At 38.1% G+C, this 20,586-nt stretch overlaps 1 protein-coding gene across 7 annotated transcripts in view; it reads right to left on the reverse strand.

Annotated features, from left to right (window-relative positions):
* The window catches only part of CTNNA2 (catenin alpha 2), a 1,267,385-nt gene that overhangs the window by 47,153 nt on the left and 1,199,646 nt on the right, over nucleotides 1-20,586 (reverse strand). For all 7 annotated transcript variants that reach the window (XM_051842711.2, XM_051842709.2, XM_051842710.2 and 4 more), the window contains 2 exons: nucleotides 17,000-17,113; nucleotides 7,639-7,820 (listed from right to left, as the gene is read on the reverse strand). In XM_051842711.2, coding sequence (XP_051698671.1) covers nucleotides 7,639-7,820; nucleotides 17,000-17,113 — 296 coding nt within the window. The remainder of the gene's footprint in view (nucleotides 1-7,638; nucleotides 7,821-16,999; nucleotides 17,114-20,586) is intronic.

Raw genomic sequence — 20,586 nt, forward strand, 5'->3', positions numbered from 1 at the left:
CGGCCATTGGAGGGCGAACCAACCGCAAAAAGGAAGACCTTTCTCTTTCTCTGTCACTATCCACTCTGTCAAAAAAAAAAAAAAAAAAAAAAAAAAAAGAAGTAAATGCAGCAGATTGGAATTAGTAAAATCCATAAACACGGTTGGTATTTCTTGAGTTATTCATGCATTCCTGTGTGTTTAAGTTTCATGCAATTTCTTTTTTTTATTTTTATTTTTTATTATTTTTTGACAGGCAGAGTGGACAGTGAGAGAGAGAGACAGAGAGAAAGGTCTTCCTTTTCCATTGGTTCACTCCCCAGTGGCTGCTGGGGCCGGTGCATTGCACTGATCCGAAGCCAGGAGCCAGGTGCTTCCTCCTGGTCTCCCATGCGGGTGCAGGGCCCAAGGACTTGAGGTATCCTCCACTGCACTCTTGGGCCACAGCAGAGAGCTGGACTGGAAGAGGAGCAACCGGGACAGAATCCGGTGCCCCAACCGGGACTAGAACCCAGGGTGCTGGCGTCACAGGTGGAGGATTAGCCTAGTGAGCTGCGGCGCCAGCCAAGTTTCATGCAATTTCATCACACATATAGCTTCATGTAACTACTACCACAATTGACAGAACTGTACTATCTCCCAAGTCTCTGTCGCACTCTTGTACCATTCAGTTCATTCCCAACACCCAAGAGCCGCTGCTTTCCATCCCTGTAAAGTCACTTTAAGAATGCTATCTATATGAATTCAGGCTGTATATACTCTTATGAGACAGATGTTTTTCATCTAAGCATAATTTCCTTAAGGTTTAACCAGCTATTGCATTATTTCCTTGTTAAGTAGTAGTCTTGTTTTCAGCTCTGCCAGTTTAACAGTTTTTCCAATGAAGATCCTTGTGCAGGTTCCATTTTTAGCTGGTTTTAAGGAAAACTGGTACACATATTATTTCATACACTTTTGAGTAAATATAAGTTTTTATTACTATGGATACATGCCCAACACTGCAACTGCTAGATCCTATGATAAAATATCAAATAATTTTCTAATTTTTTCCATCTTAATTAAAGTTTTCAAAATTATGGCCAACATGATGCTCAATGTGGAAAGACTGAAATCTTTTCCTTTAAGATGAGGATCAAGATGAGGATGCCCACTGCTCAACATAGTTCTGGAAGTCCCATTCAGGGCATGTAGGCAACAAACAAAATGCATTCAAATTGTGAAGGAATAAGTAAAATTATTTCTATAAATGATATTATATGTAGAAAATCCTAAAGTCGCAGGATATAAAATAAAAATGTAGCAAACTTGTGTGTTTCCAGACAGAAGTGATAAACATCGTAACAGGAAATTAAACAATTCCATTTAAAACAGCTTCAAAATGAATAAAATATTTAGGAATAAACCCAGGCATGGAGGCAAAAGATTTGCATGCTAAAAATTCCAAAAATGTCACTGCCAAAAGGTAAAGATGATACAAATAAATGGACATTCAGGGCCGGCGCCGTGGCTCAATAGGCTAATCCTCCACCTTGCGGCGCCGGCACACCGGGTTCTAGTCCTGGTTGGGGCGCCGGATTCTGTCCCGGTTGCCCCTCTTCCAGGCCAGCTCTCTGCTATGGCCAGGGAGTGCAGTGGAGGATGGCCCAAGTGCTTGGGCCCTGCACCCCATGGGAGACCAGGAAAAGCACCTGGATCCTGGCTCCTGCCATCGGATCAGCGCGGTGCGCCGGCTGCAGCGGCGGCCATTGGAGGGTGAACCAACGGCAAAGGAAGACCTTTCTCTCTCTGTCTCTCTCTCTCACTGTCCACTCTGCCTGTCAAAAAAATAAAATAAAATAAATAAATAAATAAATGGACATTCATCCCATGTACATGAATAGGATGACTTAACATTCAGATATTGGGGCCAGCGCTGTGGCGCAGGGGGTTAAAGCCCTGGCCTGAAGCACAGGCATCCCATATGGGTGCCGGGTTCTAGTCCTGGCTGCTTCCTCTCCTGATCTAGCTCTCTGCTATGGCCTAGGAAAAAAGAAGATGGCCCAAAGTCCTTGGGCCCCTGCACCTACGTGGGAGTCCCAGAAGAAGCTCCTGGCTCCTGGCTGCAGATTGGCGCAGTTCCAGCTGTTACAGCCATCTGGGGAGTAAACCAATGGGTGGAAGACCACTCTGTCTCTACCTCTCTCTGTAATTCATTCAAATAAATAAAAATAAATCTTAAAACATTCAGATATCAATACTACACAAGGAATCTACAAATCTGCTGCAATCTATCAAAATCCCAATGACTGTTTTTGCCAAAAAAACTTTCATCCTAAAATTAACATGGACAGTCAAGGTAATCCAAATAGCCAAAATAATCCGGAAAAAGGAGAACAAAGTTAGAGGCCTCACATATCCTGACTCCTGATTTATCATAAAGCTATAGTGATCAAAAGAGTGTAGTACTAGCACAATGACAAATATACAGGCTAATGGACTACAATAAATTCAGAAACAGACCCTCACATATAAGAGCAAGTGAATTTTCCATAGCAGTGTTAAAATCACTGAATGAAGGGCAGTTTTTTCAACAAGTCATCCTAGAAAAAGCAGATCTATATGCAAAACAATGACCTTGTGCCCATACAAAACACCATTTAGCCTTTGACTACCATGTCAATTAAAAGTATGACAGGAAGGAAGGAAGGAATCTAACTCAAAGACTCAAAACTACAAGACTTTTACAAGACTTCAACAAAATTTGGGCAATTATTTATTTGTTACAATACCAGAAGTATAAGCTACAAAAAGAAAAAAGCTTGACTTCAAAATTGCATTTTTTGTGCATCAAAAAAAAAAAGCTATCAACAGAGAAAAGGTAGCTCACAAAACTTGAGAAAATACATATAAATCAGATTATCTGATAACAAATGATTTTCCTGTCTATATAAAGTGAACTCCTATAACTCAATGGAAAAGCAAAACAAATAATCCGACTAAAGTATAGATAAATGGTTTGAATAGAGATTTCTCCAAAAGACACACAATACAAAGAAGTACAGGAAAAGCTGTTCAATATCACTAATCACTGCAGAAATGCACTTCAAAACCACAGTGAGACACCACTTCACAGTCATCAGAATGGCTGCTACGGAAGCAACAGAAAATACTAAGGTTGGGTGAGGATACTGAGAAATCAGAATCCCTTTAAATTGCTGGTTGGGAGGTATAATGGAATAGACACTGTAGAAATGGTGTGGTGACTTCTCAAAAATTAAAATTACCATATGATCTTTCAACTCCTTGTCTAGGTACGTATCCAAAAGAAATAAAATCAGAAACTTGAACATGCCTTTGTATGTAAATATTCAAAGCACCATTTTTCACAATAGCCAAAGTGACAGAAGCAGCCAAAATGTCCATTAACAGATAAATGGGTAAATACATTATATATCCATATAATGGAATATTATTTAGCCTTAGCAAGGAGGGCAATTAGACACACGTGGCAATAGTATGAACCTTAAAAACATTATGCTACATGAAATAAGCCAGTCACAAAATGACAAATGCATATAACATTCTACTTACCTGAGGTACCTAGAGTACTCAAATTCACAAAGATATAAAGTAAAATCATGGCTTTTAAGGGCTGTGTGGTAATGGAAAATTAATGTTAATTTAGCTATAGCATATTTGTTGAGGAATATGAAAATGTTCTCTAGATGAATGATGGTAATGGTTGCACAACATGAATGTTTCTCTCAGTGTACGCTTGGAAAATGATGAAAATGGTAAGCCTTATGATATATTCATTTAGCAATGAGAAATCATTTAAATAGCCACTGTGGTGTCTACTATATGGAACAGCATGAATCTAAATGAGCTACGGTCATCTGGATATTAAGTTGGAAGTGGAACAGGAAATAATGCTAACAGCAAAAAACAAAATCAAACAGAAAAATACATCAGGATCAGAACAGAGAAGATAAGAAGTTTGAGTCTTCCTTGACAGTAGAAAGCAGTATTGATAGATTGGCCCTGCTGACTGTAGCCCCAGTCAAAATGATGGTATATGTCTCTGTGTTACCCTAGCTTGGACCAGATTCTTTATTTTGGACATTTTAAAAGGTGTTTTGAGGAATATTCAGTCCTTTACGATAACAGTGATCTATTATTCCATCTGAAATATGTTTGCAATTTTGCTTATGAAACACAAAGCTATAAAATTATCTCTACTGTACAGCTTCTTGCAACCTTCTCGCATGAGGTCATAAATGACTTCTATGTAAGGGTTTATGTTTATAAGCACTCCAAAAAAAAAAGGGAAGACAGTCAAAGAAAACTATTATTGTATCACTACTATCTCCTTTTTGCCAACTAATTCACATTGGTATTATGAAAAGGAAAGTATAAATGTGAAAAATTAATGTCAGCATATCCTGGGCTAATGTTCTTAGTCCTCATAATTCAAATTCAATGTTGTTCCAAGTTTAAAGATTGATTTTCTATTGCCTTTTCAAGGCCTTTTAACTTGTTAATATCAATTGTGATTTTCCAATAATGATACATAACATATAAGGAAGATATTTTCAAACGTATGGGGCCATAGAACTCAGAACGAAGGCATCATAAAATATGCTTGGGAAATTTCTCCAATTAGCTTCAGCCATATAGAGATAGCAAAGTTGAACATCTGGATGAACTGGAAATTCTGAGGTGTTATATATGACAGCACAATCAGGAGCTGAACTATTCTAGGAGTGCCATTTGGATTATGTCCTGGAGGTCACATTTAAATATGTACGAACAAGAGCCTAAAGGTCATAAAGGAAGAGCAAATAAAGATTTTTGTTTTGCGGAAAAAGGAGCTAGTAAAAGTTTTGGTAAAGGCAGCTGGATTGTTGCTGCTTAATTGTTAATAACTGACAAGGATAGAGAATCTCAACCAAGATGGGAACAAGAGTTGGGGAATATTAGGCAGTCACAGGGCATTTGACTCAGACGCTCAGTATTTCATAGCTGGTTGTATGCTAACAGTTGTTTCTTCAGGTCTACTCTGTTTCTTTCAAGACCAGACTTTAAGGTTGATTTTAAGATGGCTTTGTGGCTGGCTAGGCAATTAAATGAGCTATTTCCAAGTGCAGACCTTTTGTTATTTAACATGCTATTTCTTCCTGGGCAAAAAAAAAAAAAAAAAGCACAAATCCACCCTGGCAGGGCAGTGCTTCTACCATTGCCCATGAGATGGAAGTCAGGAACTGAGCAGAAAAAAAGACATGAAGAATAATCAATTTTATCCTCCATGAAGAAGTTATTACACAAATAATGAGGCAGAACCTCTCCAATTTTAATAATAATGGAGTGGATATCATTGAGATTACTGAATCAAATTAATGAATTAGCTAGTGATAAGAATACAACAACAAGATAATGTAGGCAAGCGTAATTTTTGCACCAACCAGCCCATCAAGCACATGAATAGAGAAGAGTAGCCAAGTTTAAATGTCTCATCAACATATATTCTTTTCCTACAAAAAAGAGCAAAGTACAGGGGCTTCAAAACTTTCATGAAAAAAATGCATTAAAAAGATTAAATTATTGTTAACAAAAATTCTTTGAAATCGTTTTTTCATTATATGCATGTTCCAGTAACTTTCTGAAGACCCTTCTATGCATGATTACAAAATTTTTGCACCAAATCAAATATTTTCAGATTCTGTTTTCCCACAAACTTTTTAAAGTCCAATTGTAGTACATTGGAGTGCTTTTAAGAAGAGAGCTGAAAATACTCCTCTTTGAGGCAGAAAATACTAGAGTAATAACAATAATGCATAAAGCCAAGTGTGATGTGAGAGGCCAGAAGAAAAGCCCCTACTCAGCTGCCTCTTTGCCAACAAAGGAACAGGCTCTACACATGCCTTCTCCTTGCTTTCCAGTTCACACCCTTCCCTGGGTCTCTAGTCATTTATTCCTTCCTTTGTCCTCACCAAGGGACAGAAGACTACTCATCATGCATTGGGAAAATAATACTCAGTAGCATACTGGACATTCCATTATTCAAATCAGCATAAAATGATGATATGAAATCTCTAGGAAATTGAAGCAGCCTTCTTTTCATTATTAAAACTATACTTTGAATACTAAACATCTGTCTTATTTAAAATAATATAATAAGATTCCTCAAATATAAATCTCTCCCAACCAGTTATATATAATCTAGAGAATTACTAAATGTTCTTCTGATCTAAACTTGCAACATGAATAGATTCATTATTCACTTTAAACTAATGAGATTATTTGTTCTAGTGATGTTATTAATGGATTGTATAATATACATCAGATAAAACACTGATAAAATATTGAAAGCCAGCAAATTAAGGCATCACAGGCCTTGTGAAAGCAACGGCTGAGGCTGCCGTCATATTCTGATTTGTAGAAAATTCAAATGGAAATAGAGGCTTGGATATTATCCTGCCATTACCTCTACAAAATAAATCTATGCAGCCAACAAACACTAACCAGATGGACAAATTTGAACTTCTAATGAATACAATGACATTTAAAAGTTTCAAAGGTCACCCTTGTAACACTAAAGTCATTCCACTGAAGTCAAAAACAATTTTAAAATATTTGGAAAGAGAGCCAAGCAATGTCATTAGTACATATTGGCCAGAGGCAGAGGGTAAAGGGGATGACGCAAAGATGTTCCATATTTTATTACAGCCTACAATCCATCCTAGCCTTTTCCTATCAGAAGCATTCAACAGTGATTAAAACAAAACAAAACAAAAAGTCACCCACGAGGTGGTGTTTTGACAAGGCCATAGATCTGGCATGGTTTTAACAACAAATACCATGTTGAATCATTAACACATCTTTGTGCATGTGTGCCTGTGTTTACAAAAAGAAAACAAACTACAGTTAAGTCACAGCCTAAATTTATATAGCAGCCAAATTTATAAATATATTATCTCTTTGGATTTAAAACGTCTCCTGGGAAATTGATAAAACAGATCATTTCACCATTTTGCAAATAAAGACAGTAAGAAATCTGCCCCAGACCAACCCAATATTCTAATGGAAGAAACAGCAAAAATCTTGGTCAGAAAAGGCTCCCAACAAAATTTTGATGGGTGTCTTGATTTATCGTAAGTACTATTCAGAGCTCAAAGGAAAACTACATTTACAACTTTTAACTTCCCTGTCAAGATTATGGAATTTTAGATTGTTCTGCCCGTTTCTTTGTAGAGAAGGGTAAAATGTTAACAGAAATTAATGCTAGATCATGAGCGAGTACTGCAATGTATTATACATTTACATGCACATACACGTATATTTATTTTTCCAAAGGGACATTAACAAATTGTTTACTTTACCTTCAGAATAACATTTAAACTTATTCCAAAACAGAATGAACCAAAGATCAGTCACCCACTCTCTAGGCTTTGATTTTATGATTGCCTTCAGAAATACGACAGTAATCATAAAGATGAATCCATTCTCCTTGATCAAGAATTAAGTTCCGATCATTTTGACTTATGCATCAAAATGTGTAATCCCACCATCATCTTGCCACAATATAGTGTTTTATTTTTTCTGCAGGCTCTCACAGGCGGATACACACTGCTAGCTTTCTGGATTAATCAAAAAATGCATGTCCCTGCGTCTGGGCCTCACCTTGTGAAGTCTGTCATTTCCATCATGATCATACACATCTGCTTGGCTAGCACAATGATGTCATTGCCACTGTCATCCCATTTGGCCACTTCGGCATCCAGCTTGCTTTTTTCTTGGTGGAATATCTCCACCTGCTCAGCAATTTTTGCCTTCTCCTCTTGTGGTAGTTGCGCCATGATGGCCTGTGTGGGTTACAGAAACAGCGTAAGAAAGGAGTTAGAGACTGTGTGTTGACTCTGCCTCTTGTGGATGGCAGAGCCAGACCTCGACAAGGGTGATGGGATGCTCTGCTGTTCTGGCGAATCTCTGCTCCATCCCACAGTGGCCAAGAGCACAGGGTGGTATGATCCCCAAAAACTGTATGTCCTCTCCCATACAGAAGAAATACAAAGAGATCCAAAAGTACATGCACACTGACAGTAGCAGAGCTTCTCTGTCGCTTTGATGACATATGTTTGTTCAAAAGAATCTATTCTTGACAATTTTTATATTTGGTCTCAGGAAACTTTTACCAGATGAAAGAATGCACCTCTTTCAACACAGAAATCTGTTCAGAGAAGAGAAAAAAGAAAGAAGGCCTTCTGCCACTGGGAAGAAGAATTTTAAACAATATCTGAGCATCCAAGTGAGGTAGGGAGACTTTTCATGAGTGTAAATGAAGGCATCCACAGATATATGCCAAATAAAAGCCCTCTACTGGGACACCACGGGAATGGCAAACCTATGCTGGCCTTCTTCCTCCCTCTGCTTTACAGAAATCCTGGCTGACGATGGCTTCCTATAGGGCCTTTTTCCATGTATACAGTGGTGTTGTAGTGGCATCAAATACAGCCTGAGTAACCCTTGGGGAAAATTTGCATAGACTTTAGTGGTTGACTGTCCTTAATCTGACAATCCAAAGTCTGAAATAAAAATCTGAAGCTTTCTGGGTGTCCTCTTTGCTTGTGAATATGCTTGCTCCCTAAAATACATCTGTAGCCCCAGTTCCAATACTGGTGGCACTTTCACAGTATTTGCAACCAATGGGAAAAGCAGCAAAAAATTTCAATCACCCAATGTACAAGTTTTCATTTGAGATTGTACAAGGCAATTCTGTTTAATTTTTTCAGCTCTCATGCTGTAAACAAGTATGTCTTTTTTGCAATCTATTTAGTGTCACATTTTTCACATCTTTGTGTCTTTTGTTGGTGATTCTGCTGCTTGAAATAGTCCTGATGTATGATGCTGAAGTGCCGCTAGAGTCCCTAAGCTCCAAAAGGCTAGGAGGAGCATGAAGGAGAAAAATAAACATACAAGTTAAGCTTTGCTTAGGCACCAGTGAGTGCTACCGGTCTTGAGTTCAATGTTAATGAATCAAAAAATATCAAGTGCCCAAAAGAAATACCCATTATATATGGTTTGTATTGATTTGATGAAGAAAACATTGTGAGTAGCTACTTTCAGGAACCTAACCCTAAATTTGCTTTAAGAGAGATGACTACATATTTGCTAATTAAATGTTCATGGTGACTTTATACAAGGTAACTACCATGAATAATGAGGATCCACTGTATATGTTAAACACCGTTTTTAAAAGATTTATATAGTTGAAAAGCAGAGTGACAGAGAGAAAGATTAGATGTCCCATCTGTTTGTTCTCTTCCAAAAAATAGCCACCATAGCCATGACTGCACCAGGCCAATGCCAAGGGCCTAGAACTCCATCTGGGTCTCCCATGAGGGTAGCAGGGCTCCAACTCTTGGGCCATCTTCCACTGCTTTCCCAGGTGCATTAACAAGGAGATAGATCAGAAACAGAGCAGCTAGAACTTGAACTGGCCCTCCAGTATGGGTTGCCATTATCACAGGTGGCAGCTTAACCCAATGTATCACAACCCCAGGCTCTAAACACTACTTAGCCTACTCTCAGCGAAATGCCTGCCATCATCTCCTTACCTCCTCCCAGAACTCTGCAACATGCTTCAGAGACATGAATATGTAGACAAGTTATTTCAGCACTATCTCTTGTTCTTAGACACATGTATCCTTTTCTATATATATATTTTTTTTTGAAAGTCAGAGTTACAGAGAGAAAGGGAGAGACAGAGATCTTCCATCTGCTGGTACACTACCCAGATTTCTTCAATAGCCAGCACTGGGCTAGGACAAAATCAGATAGTCAGGGGCTTCATTCAGATCTCCCACATGAGTAGGCCATCTTCCACTGCTCTTAACAGGGAACTGGACTGGAAGACACAAACTGGTGCCCAAACGGGATCCCAGTAGTGCAGGAGGTGAAGTTACCCATTAGACCGCAACACTGACCCTACACACACGTATTCTTTCTAAGAGAGACCACAAGCGCACAATCGGTGGGTTTGTGTGTATGTCGGGGGTGGGGGACAGGTAGGGATGCTACAGTTTTTGCAGTGAACAAGTAAAATAATGTAAGAAAACTGCTACCTAAGTCGTAAAGCTCCACCTACTCCTAGTACATTGGTTGGGAGACGGCTAAGGTAACGAACTCAAAAACTGAGCTCAATGAGGCTTGGTCAGGGCTAGGATCTCATGGCTACTTGGGTCATAAGAAGTAATACAGAAATACTAAATAATCATCTCAAAAAATTATAGTACGTGGGGAGCAAATGAAGTACTTTAGCTTTGTCCCTCTGCCCCCAAAATGAATGTATTATAGAATTATTACTACATTATATTACCATCATTTCTGCTTTCAATTTTGCTTTCTAGCCAATATTATAGCCTGTAACTTAGTTGCCCACAATGGAAGTGATGGACCCAGAGTCTTCTATGTGACTATAAACAGAAGATTGGCACAATTCCTTGTGTACATATATGTACAAGCTTACCTATTTTAAATAATTTAATCTACTTAGTCATTCCAATACTATTATTATCCTCTTTTATTAATGATTGTTTGTAGAACCAGAGAAATTAATTCAATTTCTGATATTATACAATGTAGATGCAACAGGAATAGGACTCACATTTAGGTGCTCTGATACCATCCTTAACCACTGCGTGCCACCAAATCATTATGCACAGGCACACAGCTTACTCAATGAACAAGGGCCTCCAGCCCGGCATGGGCAGAGTCCCTGAAATCACAAACCGTGCCCATGAGGCTGTGCATCCTGGTGTTGTGGCTTCACCTGTCCAGAAGAAGGGACTTTTTCTATCTGATTTTCATAAAGATGTCCCTGCAGTAGCACATGCAAGAGCTCCTTGTTGATAACTATGTCTATTAACTTCCTCCTGTCTATGTGACTTAATAGACTATGTATCTCTGTGTATACATAATACATATTTAAAAGTCAGATTTGTACAATGAATGTAGTTAAAATATTTAACACTCTACAGTTTGAAAATATTTTGAAGTACTTTGAAAAGCCATATTTGAAAAGATTTATAGAAATTTTCATAAATCCCTATTTGAAATATACTAACATGGCTGCTATTTCATTTTACTTTCAGTATGCTTGGATTTTCAACAATTGACTATGATCTGTTTTTCTTGAAGCATCCCTGTCCAATGTCCTCCTCATATAAAAGAGCTAATTGTATCTCACTTAGATGGCGCAGCTACTAGGTTAGCATAAATTAATACATTCACTCAATGCTTTCCTGTGAAAGATAAAAATAAAAATCTATCAAAGTACCTGTAGACTTCCATACTCTACTTTCATTCATCATCATGGGGATGTGGAAAATAATGTCCCTTATATTGTATCAAAAGGGTTAATTTTGCATTGAACAGCATACATTTCTCTGTCAAGTATAACTAGCACCTGAGTTTCCATTGTATACTTTAGCACTTTAATATTAACTGCCTTGCTTGATCTCTAATTAATTGCTATTTAATGCCTTACCTCCTACTTCTCTATGCGCCTGCTTAGCATAGAGGCCTCCACAGCCTACGTGGAGTAGGAACTCAGTAAGTATCTTTTGATTGACTGCTTAAACATTTTTCCACTCCCATCATCAACACAGCTCAAGAGATTTTGCCATAACTGACAAACACTTTCTAAAGACACAGTTTGGAAGAAAAACTAGCCCCTTCAAAGCAGATTTGCAAAAGAAGTTGTTATTTTGACTCAAGGGGTGCTCGACCTGCATAATGCACTTAATGGCGTGTGACTTGGTTGCAAGTGTTGATATATTTGCTTCTGCTTATGTAGCTGTGGATGAGCTGAATGAAGTCTTTTCCTAAATATTCTTAAAATGCTCTTGGCTTTTAAAAATTCATAATTGACCTTTTCTGAAACTGGAATTTAAAAAAAGGTTATCTATAAACAGTAGATGCAAACTGCAAAATTTGCAAGTTAATCAAATTAAAATTCAACACATGAGTTTTAATTAGGTCTTATCAATGTAACTCAGCAGTTTGAAATGTTAACACATTAAAGCCATTGTAGCTAGAAAAAAAGAGGCCAGCTACGTTCAAGTCAAATTTAATATAAAATATATAACATGCAATTTTTGATCCCCTCAAACTAAGGCAACAGGAGAAAACATTATTTTCCTGGCCAAGAAGGAAGAGGACAAATCCGCTTTTTAGCTTGTATGATGTGATCAAGCAGGACCATCTGAGAGCTTCTGCTTCTATTCACAGCAGTGAAACAAAGGCCAAACACAGTGCCTTTGATGCCTAGGCTAGATACCATCGAGTCCTTGTCTCCACAGTCTCCCAGCCTCCCTTCCCTTAGCTCAAAGTTTTCTTGCCCTAGTTTTGTAACAACAATCAGCCTCTGAAGAAAAATTAACTCACTGAATGGAGGAGGCAGTACAGCCAGCCCTACAAGCCAGCCCTACAAGGTCCTTGATCACATGACCCATGAAATCATTTATCTCCCCTAACAATAACATCATGATGTTCAGTCTTGCCTTGAGAGTTTTTCTAGACCTCAAGAAATAAATGCCAACTAAGTGGCTGGAGCCACACTGCCATCATTCAACTTACCCAAAGAACACCAGGTTGTTGACCAATGAGTGGAGGGCCATAAGCACTACAGACTAAGCATGGACCCGGAAATGAGATGAACACTGCGTTTCTTAGCCCCAGCTCCGATCTATGCCCCAGCCTCTGGAGTAGTGTGGGAAGAAAGCACGAACTGTCCAGCTCCTTGCTATGCATTTTACAATCAATATTTAATTCATTCTACCTGCACAATGTCAGTGATTGGCTTGCTGTGTCTTGGGTGAGCAATCTCAGGTTTTGGAAGTTCTTTGACAGTAGCCAATCACAGCTCTCTAGGTTATTGATCTAGTTGATCTGAGATCCCATATTTGCAGCATCAGAGATTTCAATCTACAGGATCCCCATCCCCCAACCCAGGCTCCCAGTCTTTCCTCTAATCAAATTTTGTGATTAGTCTTTTAAACTCTACCCATTAATATCAGTGAAAATCACTATACAAGCCAATAATCACTCCAAAAGCCCAGAATCGTTTGTTCAACCTGAATCTCAAGGAAGCATTGACATAATTATTTTTCAAATCCTCAGGGAGAAAAAATGAGTTTGGAAGTTATGGACCCCCAAACTGATGAGTTTCCATTTCTTAGCATTAAGTCTAACATTAAAGCTTTAAATACAAGAGTGTTTGAAAATAATAATTAAAGGGGTTTAAACCTGATGTTTCTGTTTCCTCTTACTTGGTTTTAAAGGAGGATAGCACATAAATTCGAAAATCCAAGTTCTTGTCCTTTTATTTTAAGCAAAAACTCTCATGATTGCCTGAATCATCCATCTCTTTCGGGTTAAATTAGTTGCCCAGACATTTTATCAAGGACTACGTCAGGCTACAAGCCTCATCCTCATTATCTCCATGCCCAATGTAGTAATCTCTATCTAGGTACATTACAAACCCTGTGATACATTTATGATGCAGTTTTCCTGAAGACATTAGAAAGAACGCTGTGTATCTCCCTTATATGTACAGACAAGGTATGGAGAGGTTAAGAAAGTTGCCCCAAAGTCACTCAGCTTTGCCAGTGCTATATTTAAAATCAGGTCTGTGTGACTACAAATAATATATTCTGTCACCAAGGTTAAACACCCCAAAGCTGTCACAGACCAATTTTAACTATGTCAACCTGTGAAGAAACAGTTTAGAAGATGTCACATCAAGGATCAAAGGGCAAGCTGACCTCTGTTTTATCACGTGCCACCATTCCCAATCCTCCATCCTCCATCTTCCAAAGACTGTAGATAAGAAACCAGCAGGGCCAAATAAAGGAGATAAGAAATATCCTCATTCTAGATTTTGAGAGCAGCATTGGAGGGGAGCAGTAAAAGCACATCATCCTCTTTAACTTCTTCTTGGAGTGATTTACCATTTTCAGAAAAGAATTTCTCCAAATCAAAATCCAAAATAAGGTCAGTAACAGGGGAAGACTAGCTGCTGGGAAGAGCAAATAGCTCTGTCAAAGTTCTCCTCTTTCAGTGTTGGCCAGTGTATCACACTTTCTGATCAAAAGTTCATCCATCTCTCTTCTCAGCAATTTAATGCACTCTTATTTCCATGTTAACAGCCATAATTCTATGTCTCTGACTTGTCATCATATAATTATAGGCTAAAATAGGCTGATTCACATCAGGAATGCTGCCTGCTGTGAGTTAATCATGCAAACCACATGATGGACCTCAAAGATAAATTAGCAAATACTAGATTATAGGAGTACTTTGTTCTTACTGTCTTGGCCCATGTTCATAATTCATACTGAAAAAAAAAAAACTTTCAAAAAGTTAATAATGGATGAGAAAGACAAGAATCATCTGTACTTTGTTTTTACCCATCATCAGTGACTTGATGTCTGACATAAGTAGGATTCATGAAATTCATTGGATCTATTGCTCCTTGTAAAAAGTGGGACCAATCATCCCTTTTTGACATAATGATTATAAAACAAGAAAAGAGTTGCATCAATGTCCTGCTCTTTGAGAAAAGTAGTTAATGGGTCCTGAGCTGTGTCTATACTAAATGACAGTCATTGGTCAGTAAAGTTTCAATTGACTAATGTTTGGATAACTTACTCAAACTTGCTCTTTGTCATTATCATAAAAATTCTGATTTTACTTAATCTTGAACATAAATTGACTTGCTTGATTAGTTTGGTGTTATATCAACATAGTCCCAAAAGACTTTTAGCATAACAACCCAATGTTCAACATTTTAGGGGGTTACATAGAATCTGCAAGAAATTTCTATTATAAGTGACAGCATGGCCCTTTGTATACTTCTCTACTGTCATCATGTAATCAGAAGGAAATTTTCTTCCAGAGGATGACAATTGTCAGACACAAATTTATTTAGTACTTACTAAATGTTAAATATTTGTACATTATTTTACAAGTACTTAGTAATTAAATCTTCAAGGGACAAGCATTTGGCACAGCAGCTAAGACACCAGTTGGGATACCTGTACCCCACATTGGAATGCCGGGATTCAAGTTCTCGCTCCACTTCCAACTCCAAATTGCTGCTAATGCAAACACTGGGAGGTGGTAGTTGATGGATTAAGTCCTGGGTCCCTGTCACCCACATGGGAGACCTGGATTTTATTCCTGGTTTCCAGCTCCTGGCTTCAGCCTGATCCCTATCCAGCCACTGCAGGCATTTGGGGTGTAAAACAGCAGATGGGAAATGACTGTCTATCTCTGCCTCAAACAACAAATTAAAAAAAAAAAACCTTTTAAATATATGAATATCTTAAATAGAATGCTTATCACATATGTTTATCATTTAGATTTTATAAACTCAGAAACTGGACACCACAGCCTTGAGGATAATCCTAACTCTACTTTTCGAAATTCAAAAGCAAGTCTATCTGAAAAGAAAGCCAGTGTGTCCTTTCTATTTCTTCACCTTCACATTTTTCCTGTTAATGCCCATCTGCTTCATCTGTATCTTCTGGATCATTTGGTTGCTAGGTGAGAATATCAGGGCATAAAGCATATTAGAAACACCAGGCTTTAGATAGAAGTCTTTTTTGACTTTGTTTTAACCTCCAATTAGTGGATTTCTACCCTTTTCAGAATTCCTAATACAGGATGAGCTTTGTGGGGTTTCCCAGTCCCCATCTTTCTCAACGCCATATTTATTATATGTTATTTTTTCTTAAGTAAAATTTAACAGAGGATTAGGATATCTAGTTCCTTAGTTGTACAATCACTTGTTTGTATTCTATAAAAACTGAAACTTCAAAAGGGAGGAAAACCAGGGACCAGCACCGTGTTAAAGTTAAGCTGCTGCCCTCAGTACTACCATCCCATTCGTTCGCTGGTTTGATTCCCGACTGCTCTACTTCCAATCCAGTTCCCTGCTAATGCTCCTGGGAAAGCAGCAGAAAATGGCCCAAGTTCTGGGACTCTTGCACTCACATGGGAGACCAGAAGAAGCGCCTGGCTCCTGTCTGGCCCAGCTCTGGCAGTTGTGGCCATTTGGGGAATGAACCAATAGATGCAAGATCTCTTCCTCCCTCTGTCTCTCCCTCTCTCTCTAATTCTGCTTTAAAATATATAAGTAAACCTCTAAGAATTATTTTTTAAAAAAATGGAAGAACCCCTCACTATTTCCTTCAATCCCTAGGAGTTTCATCATCTGCTAATTGCCTGCATTATCTGTATCTACACTATTGAAGGCAAAGCTAAACTGACTGGTCTGATCCCAGAATGCTCCTTGGACCACTTCTCCTGGTGGACAATATCATGTAGTATTAAAGGGTCAGGCAGGGCTGGTACCCTCTCTTGCTTCCTATCCCATGCTGGCACATTTGCAGTATGTCTTTAAAAGTTCCTTTTCTATCACATGGCAAGAGATGTAGGGGTATTGCCTGACAAAAGGTAGGTATCAGAGGGGGAAAAGTTCTCTCTGATGGCCTTGAACCAATTTCACATGGTATGATCTTAAATACCACAGAAACCAGGCCAGAATACAGAGCAATAGCCCAGCCACAGCAAACAAACACCATGAATCGCCATTTTCCATTGCCTCTTTTGTTGTTACCAAGCTTAAAGACTTCAAGCAGAGCAAAGTGCTCCCTGCCTGGTTAACAATCTAATCACAATCATGAATCCCCAAAAAAATCCACTGCACATACATATATATGTATACATATATATTATATTGTTTCCATGTGATGCTGTCTCAAGTGGTAAAGAATGTGGGAGTTAGAAGCAATCAGGAGCAGTGGTGATTATTTTCACCGAATAAAGTGTGAATTGCTATAAACAACTCCAGATGAGAACATGGGTTTCAGAGTCAAGAATCTCTGGAGTCTCAACTTCAGAACTTTCCTCACATCATGTTGGTGAACATAACTTCTATCCTCTGTGTACCAAACCCAAGTCCTGGCCGATGACTCACCCGTGCACTCTGCCCGGCAATTAACTGGTCGTCCTCAGTCTGAACACTTGTCCGGCTGCGCACATCATAATCTTCCTGTTCAAAGTCAGAATCATCCTCCAGTTCTTCTGGAGTCTGAAGATAAAGAGGAAAAGAGAAAAATCAGCATATGTCAGATTGATAATCTTCACCCCATGCACTTGCTTCTTCATTGCAAAGGCTAAATAGTCACCAGGACACAGATTATAGCAATTTACACAAAGGATTAGCCATGTGGGTTGACATTGACTGGAATGGAGTCAGGAAAAATCAAGCTGCCCTAATTTATCTTTTAAAAGAAGATACATTTTAGTTTTTATTTCTCCCAGCAGGTATAGCAAATATATATCTCTTGATGTGACATGCTTTCTAATTTTAAGAAAAACTATTTGTGAGTTACCTCCACCCACCAAAATCCTATCGTAAGACAAAAATATCAGCATCAACAGTGAAAGTTATACCTATACTTTAACACTGCCTTTGGCCTTTCCAGCTCATTTACTCTCAATAAGCAAATGAATTGATCATCTCCAGGCCTAGGGCTAACTAGTTCTGTTGAAATACTTGGTTTGATTACCCACCCAAAGGTGTAAACATTACACGTATATACTCCACAGTCAGGGTTGCCTGAATACGAGTCCTTGGGAGATCCTGAGCAACCTGTATTCCCTCTCTTGGCCTCACTTTCTTCTCTATAAATTGGTGTTGTTTATGCTATCTGTAGTAATTATTGTTGTGAAGATTAAATTTTCTGTATAGAGTATCTGGCAACAAGTAGGATTTTTTTTTAAACTTTTATTTAGTAAATATAAATTTCCAAAGTACAGTTTATGGATTACAATGGCTTCCCCCCCCCCATAACTTCCCTCCCACCCACAAAACAAGTAGAATTTTTAAAAATTATTTCCATCATTATTACTTAGAATTTTTACTTAGAATTCTGAAATCAATTTACTCAACAAACTTTTTCTTAAACTGAAGCTTCCAAATAGTACATACTCACTAAAGATTAAGTAACTCTTTCACGGTCAAACAGGGAGCATTCTCTATTCAGATATGAGAAAAATAAAATTTAAAGAAATTAAGTAACATGTCCCAAGTCCCCTAATTAGGAACATAGAATTTAGACCTGAATATCCAAATGTTCCTGATTCTAAACACACTGCCTTTATTAATTTTTTGTTGTTTTTCTGTTTCTCTACAACTCAAACAAGAACTGAAACTATAAAATGTCTTAAAATAAAGAGAGTTACATCAAAAATCTTTTTAATCTATGAAGTTAGTATTGGGGAAAAGAGAAGAGTGAATCCATATGCTCAGGAATTAGGAATTTTTTTTTGTCTATCTTAAATAGCAACAACAATAGATAACACATAAGTGCTCACATGTCACCGTTTAAGTGGCCTACACATCCTAACTCTTGAAGGTTTCCTAGCTATGATATAGACATTATTTTCTCCATTTTACAAGTAGAAAAGCTGAGGTATGAGAGGTTATAACTTGCCAAAAAACTTCTGAGTCAGACAATTTGAAGCATGTGCTCTAAATTATCAGGTTATATTAACTCTAAGAGGATAAACTCAAGAGGCATGGAGCATAGTGCACAGCAGGGAGAGAGGATACTAGAGTGAGAGTCTATGCTCAATCATCATTATCCTGAAAGGTCATAGTCTCCCACAAACTACCCCTTGGCATACAGTCCTGTCCACCCCCTGCCCCCGACAGCTCTTTCAAAAGGAAAAGGAAAACAACCACAGACACTACTAATGACAGAGTTGCCCATTTCCCATCCCAAAATGTCCATTTTTTAATTATGCTGGTCTCATTTGCTACCAAGGTATAATTAATCAAGTGTGATTATTGATGAAACTTTGAGATTGGTCAGACAGGCATAAAATGGGGTCTTTCATGCCATTATCACACAATGCCTAGTGATTTTCCATGTTTTGAAATATTATTCTTGTTCTTCCTCCTCTCTCCTCATCAACCTTACTGACATTCACTCAGTCATCTAAAGATGTTCATTTGTTTGATAGGGATGTTAAGAGAATGAGAGAAGAAATACATGTCATTCTCATGTTTTATTAACTAAAGTAGGAGTGAGGTAGGCAGAACTGGTTCAAACTACCGGTCATATTTCTTGTAAACTGAGACCATATTCTTTGATAATTCCTCGATTTCCTACAGTGTACTATGGAACAATTACAGGAAGTTGGTAAATTCCGCTAACAGATGAGACAAGATTACGAGCACTTTTCATAACTCTCTAAAAGGAGAGAGAAGAGTACAATGTGAAACCTCATGCAAAAGAAAAAAAGCAGAATATGACAGCACCTATCGAGTTGCATCCAAACATTTCTGTGATCGATGCGTTTAGTAGATGAGTAGATGACACAACCACTTTGGCAGCATAGGCTAATAATGATGAGGTTCTATTTGAGTGATATGGTCCAAGAACCAAAACAGAGCAAAAAATGGTAAATGGTAAAATAACCTGAACATGGTGCTAGGGGACCAGAATGATTTGGGCCTCTCTTTGACACTTTCATTCTGTAGGATTTTAGCAAGGTACTAAGTTTCACCATGAGTTTTGCTCTGTCTACATAGTGGACTCCTAAGCACAGATGTACATGAATATGCTTTTCAAACTATAAAAATTAACTAAATCCACAGATTTAAACAAAAAATAATGATGTGCTTAAAAATAAAACATACATCTGATAACAGCGGCAACAATAATAGCAATCATTGTTTACCACCTTCTATGGGACAGGCATTTAGCTAAAATATTTAATTATGAATAGTAATCTAGTAAAATATATCTACAAAATGTGGATTCAATACATCAACAGGATCAGAGTTAACTAAACTTTCCAAGGTGTCACACCTAGCATGTGGCATAACTGGTGGAGAAACGTAGGGTTCCAGGGTATAACCACCACAAATGCCACCAGGAAAATGGGTAAGTTTAAAATATTTTCATCTGCCTTAAACATGTAACAGACTCATGTGAATCATCCATAGAAATAGCTCAGTCAAGTTCAATTTGCTAATTACTTGTAAATTTATCTCCTAGTCATGTTACTTTTTGAATTACTCATTTTGAATATATGTACCTTACTTTTCACATGGTCAAAGGTCTCCATGAATTAAGATATGGAAAAGAAGGGTGGTTCTGCAATGGGTCCTGAAAAAGTGGGTTGTATTATTAGAGGGTTACAGGGTAAAGAAATCAACCAAATGTGTACGTCACTGAATTGGGGGTTACAGACTGGGGTCTAATCAGAGTGTTATTGTGTGTATTCTCAGGAAAGGCCTTTTGACAATAAACACGTTGGTCCCACTCCTGGTTTCATGGTTCTACTATTATGTAACTATAGGTAGAGAAATTGAGTCTTGCTTATACAGTGGGACAAAATATTTAGCCCCAAACATTTCTCTTCTCCGAGTCTATGAGGTTGACTTGTGTCTATTAGAGAGAACCAAGAAGATGATGTAATTTTTCCAGGGTTACGTCACACATCGGTTGTGGAGCAGGATTAATCCATCTCCTCTGACACTCAATCTAC

This window comes from Oryctolagus cuniculus, chromosome 2, assembly GCF_964237555.1.
Source record: "Oryctolagus cuniculus chromosome 2, mOryCun1.1, whole genome shotgun sequence".
NCBI lineage: Eukaryota > Metazoa > Chordata > Mammalia > Lagomorpha > Leporidae > Oryctolagus > Oryctolagus cuniculus.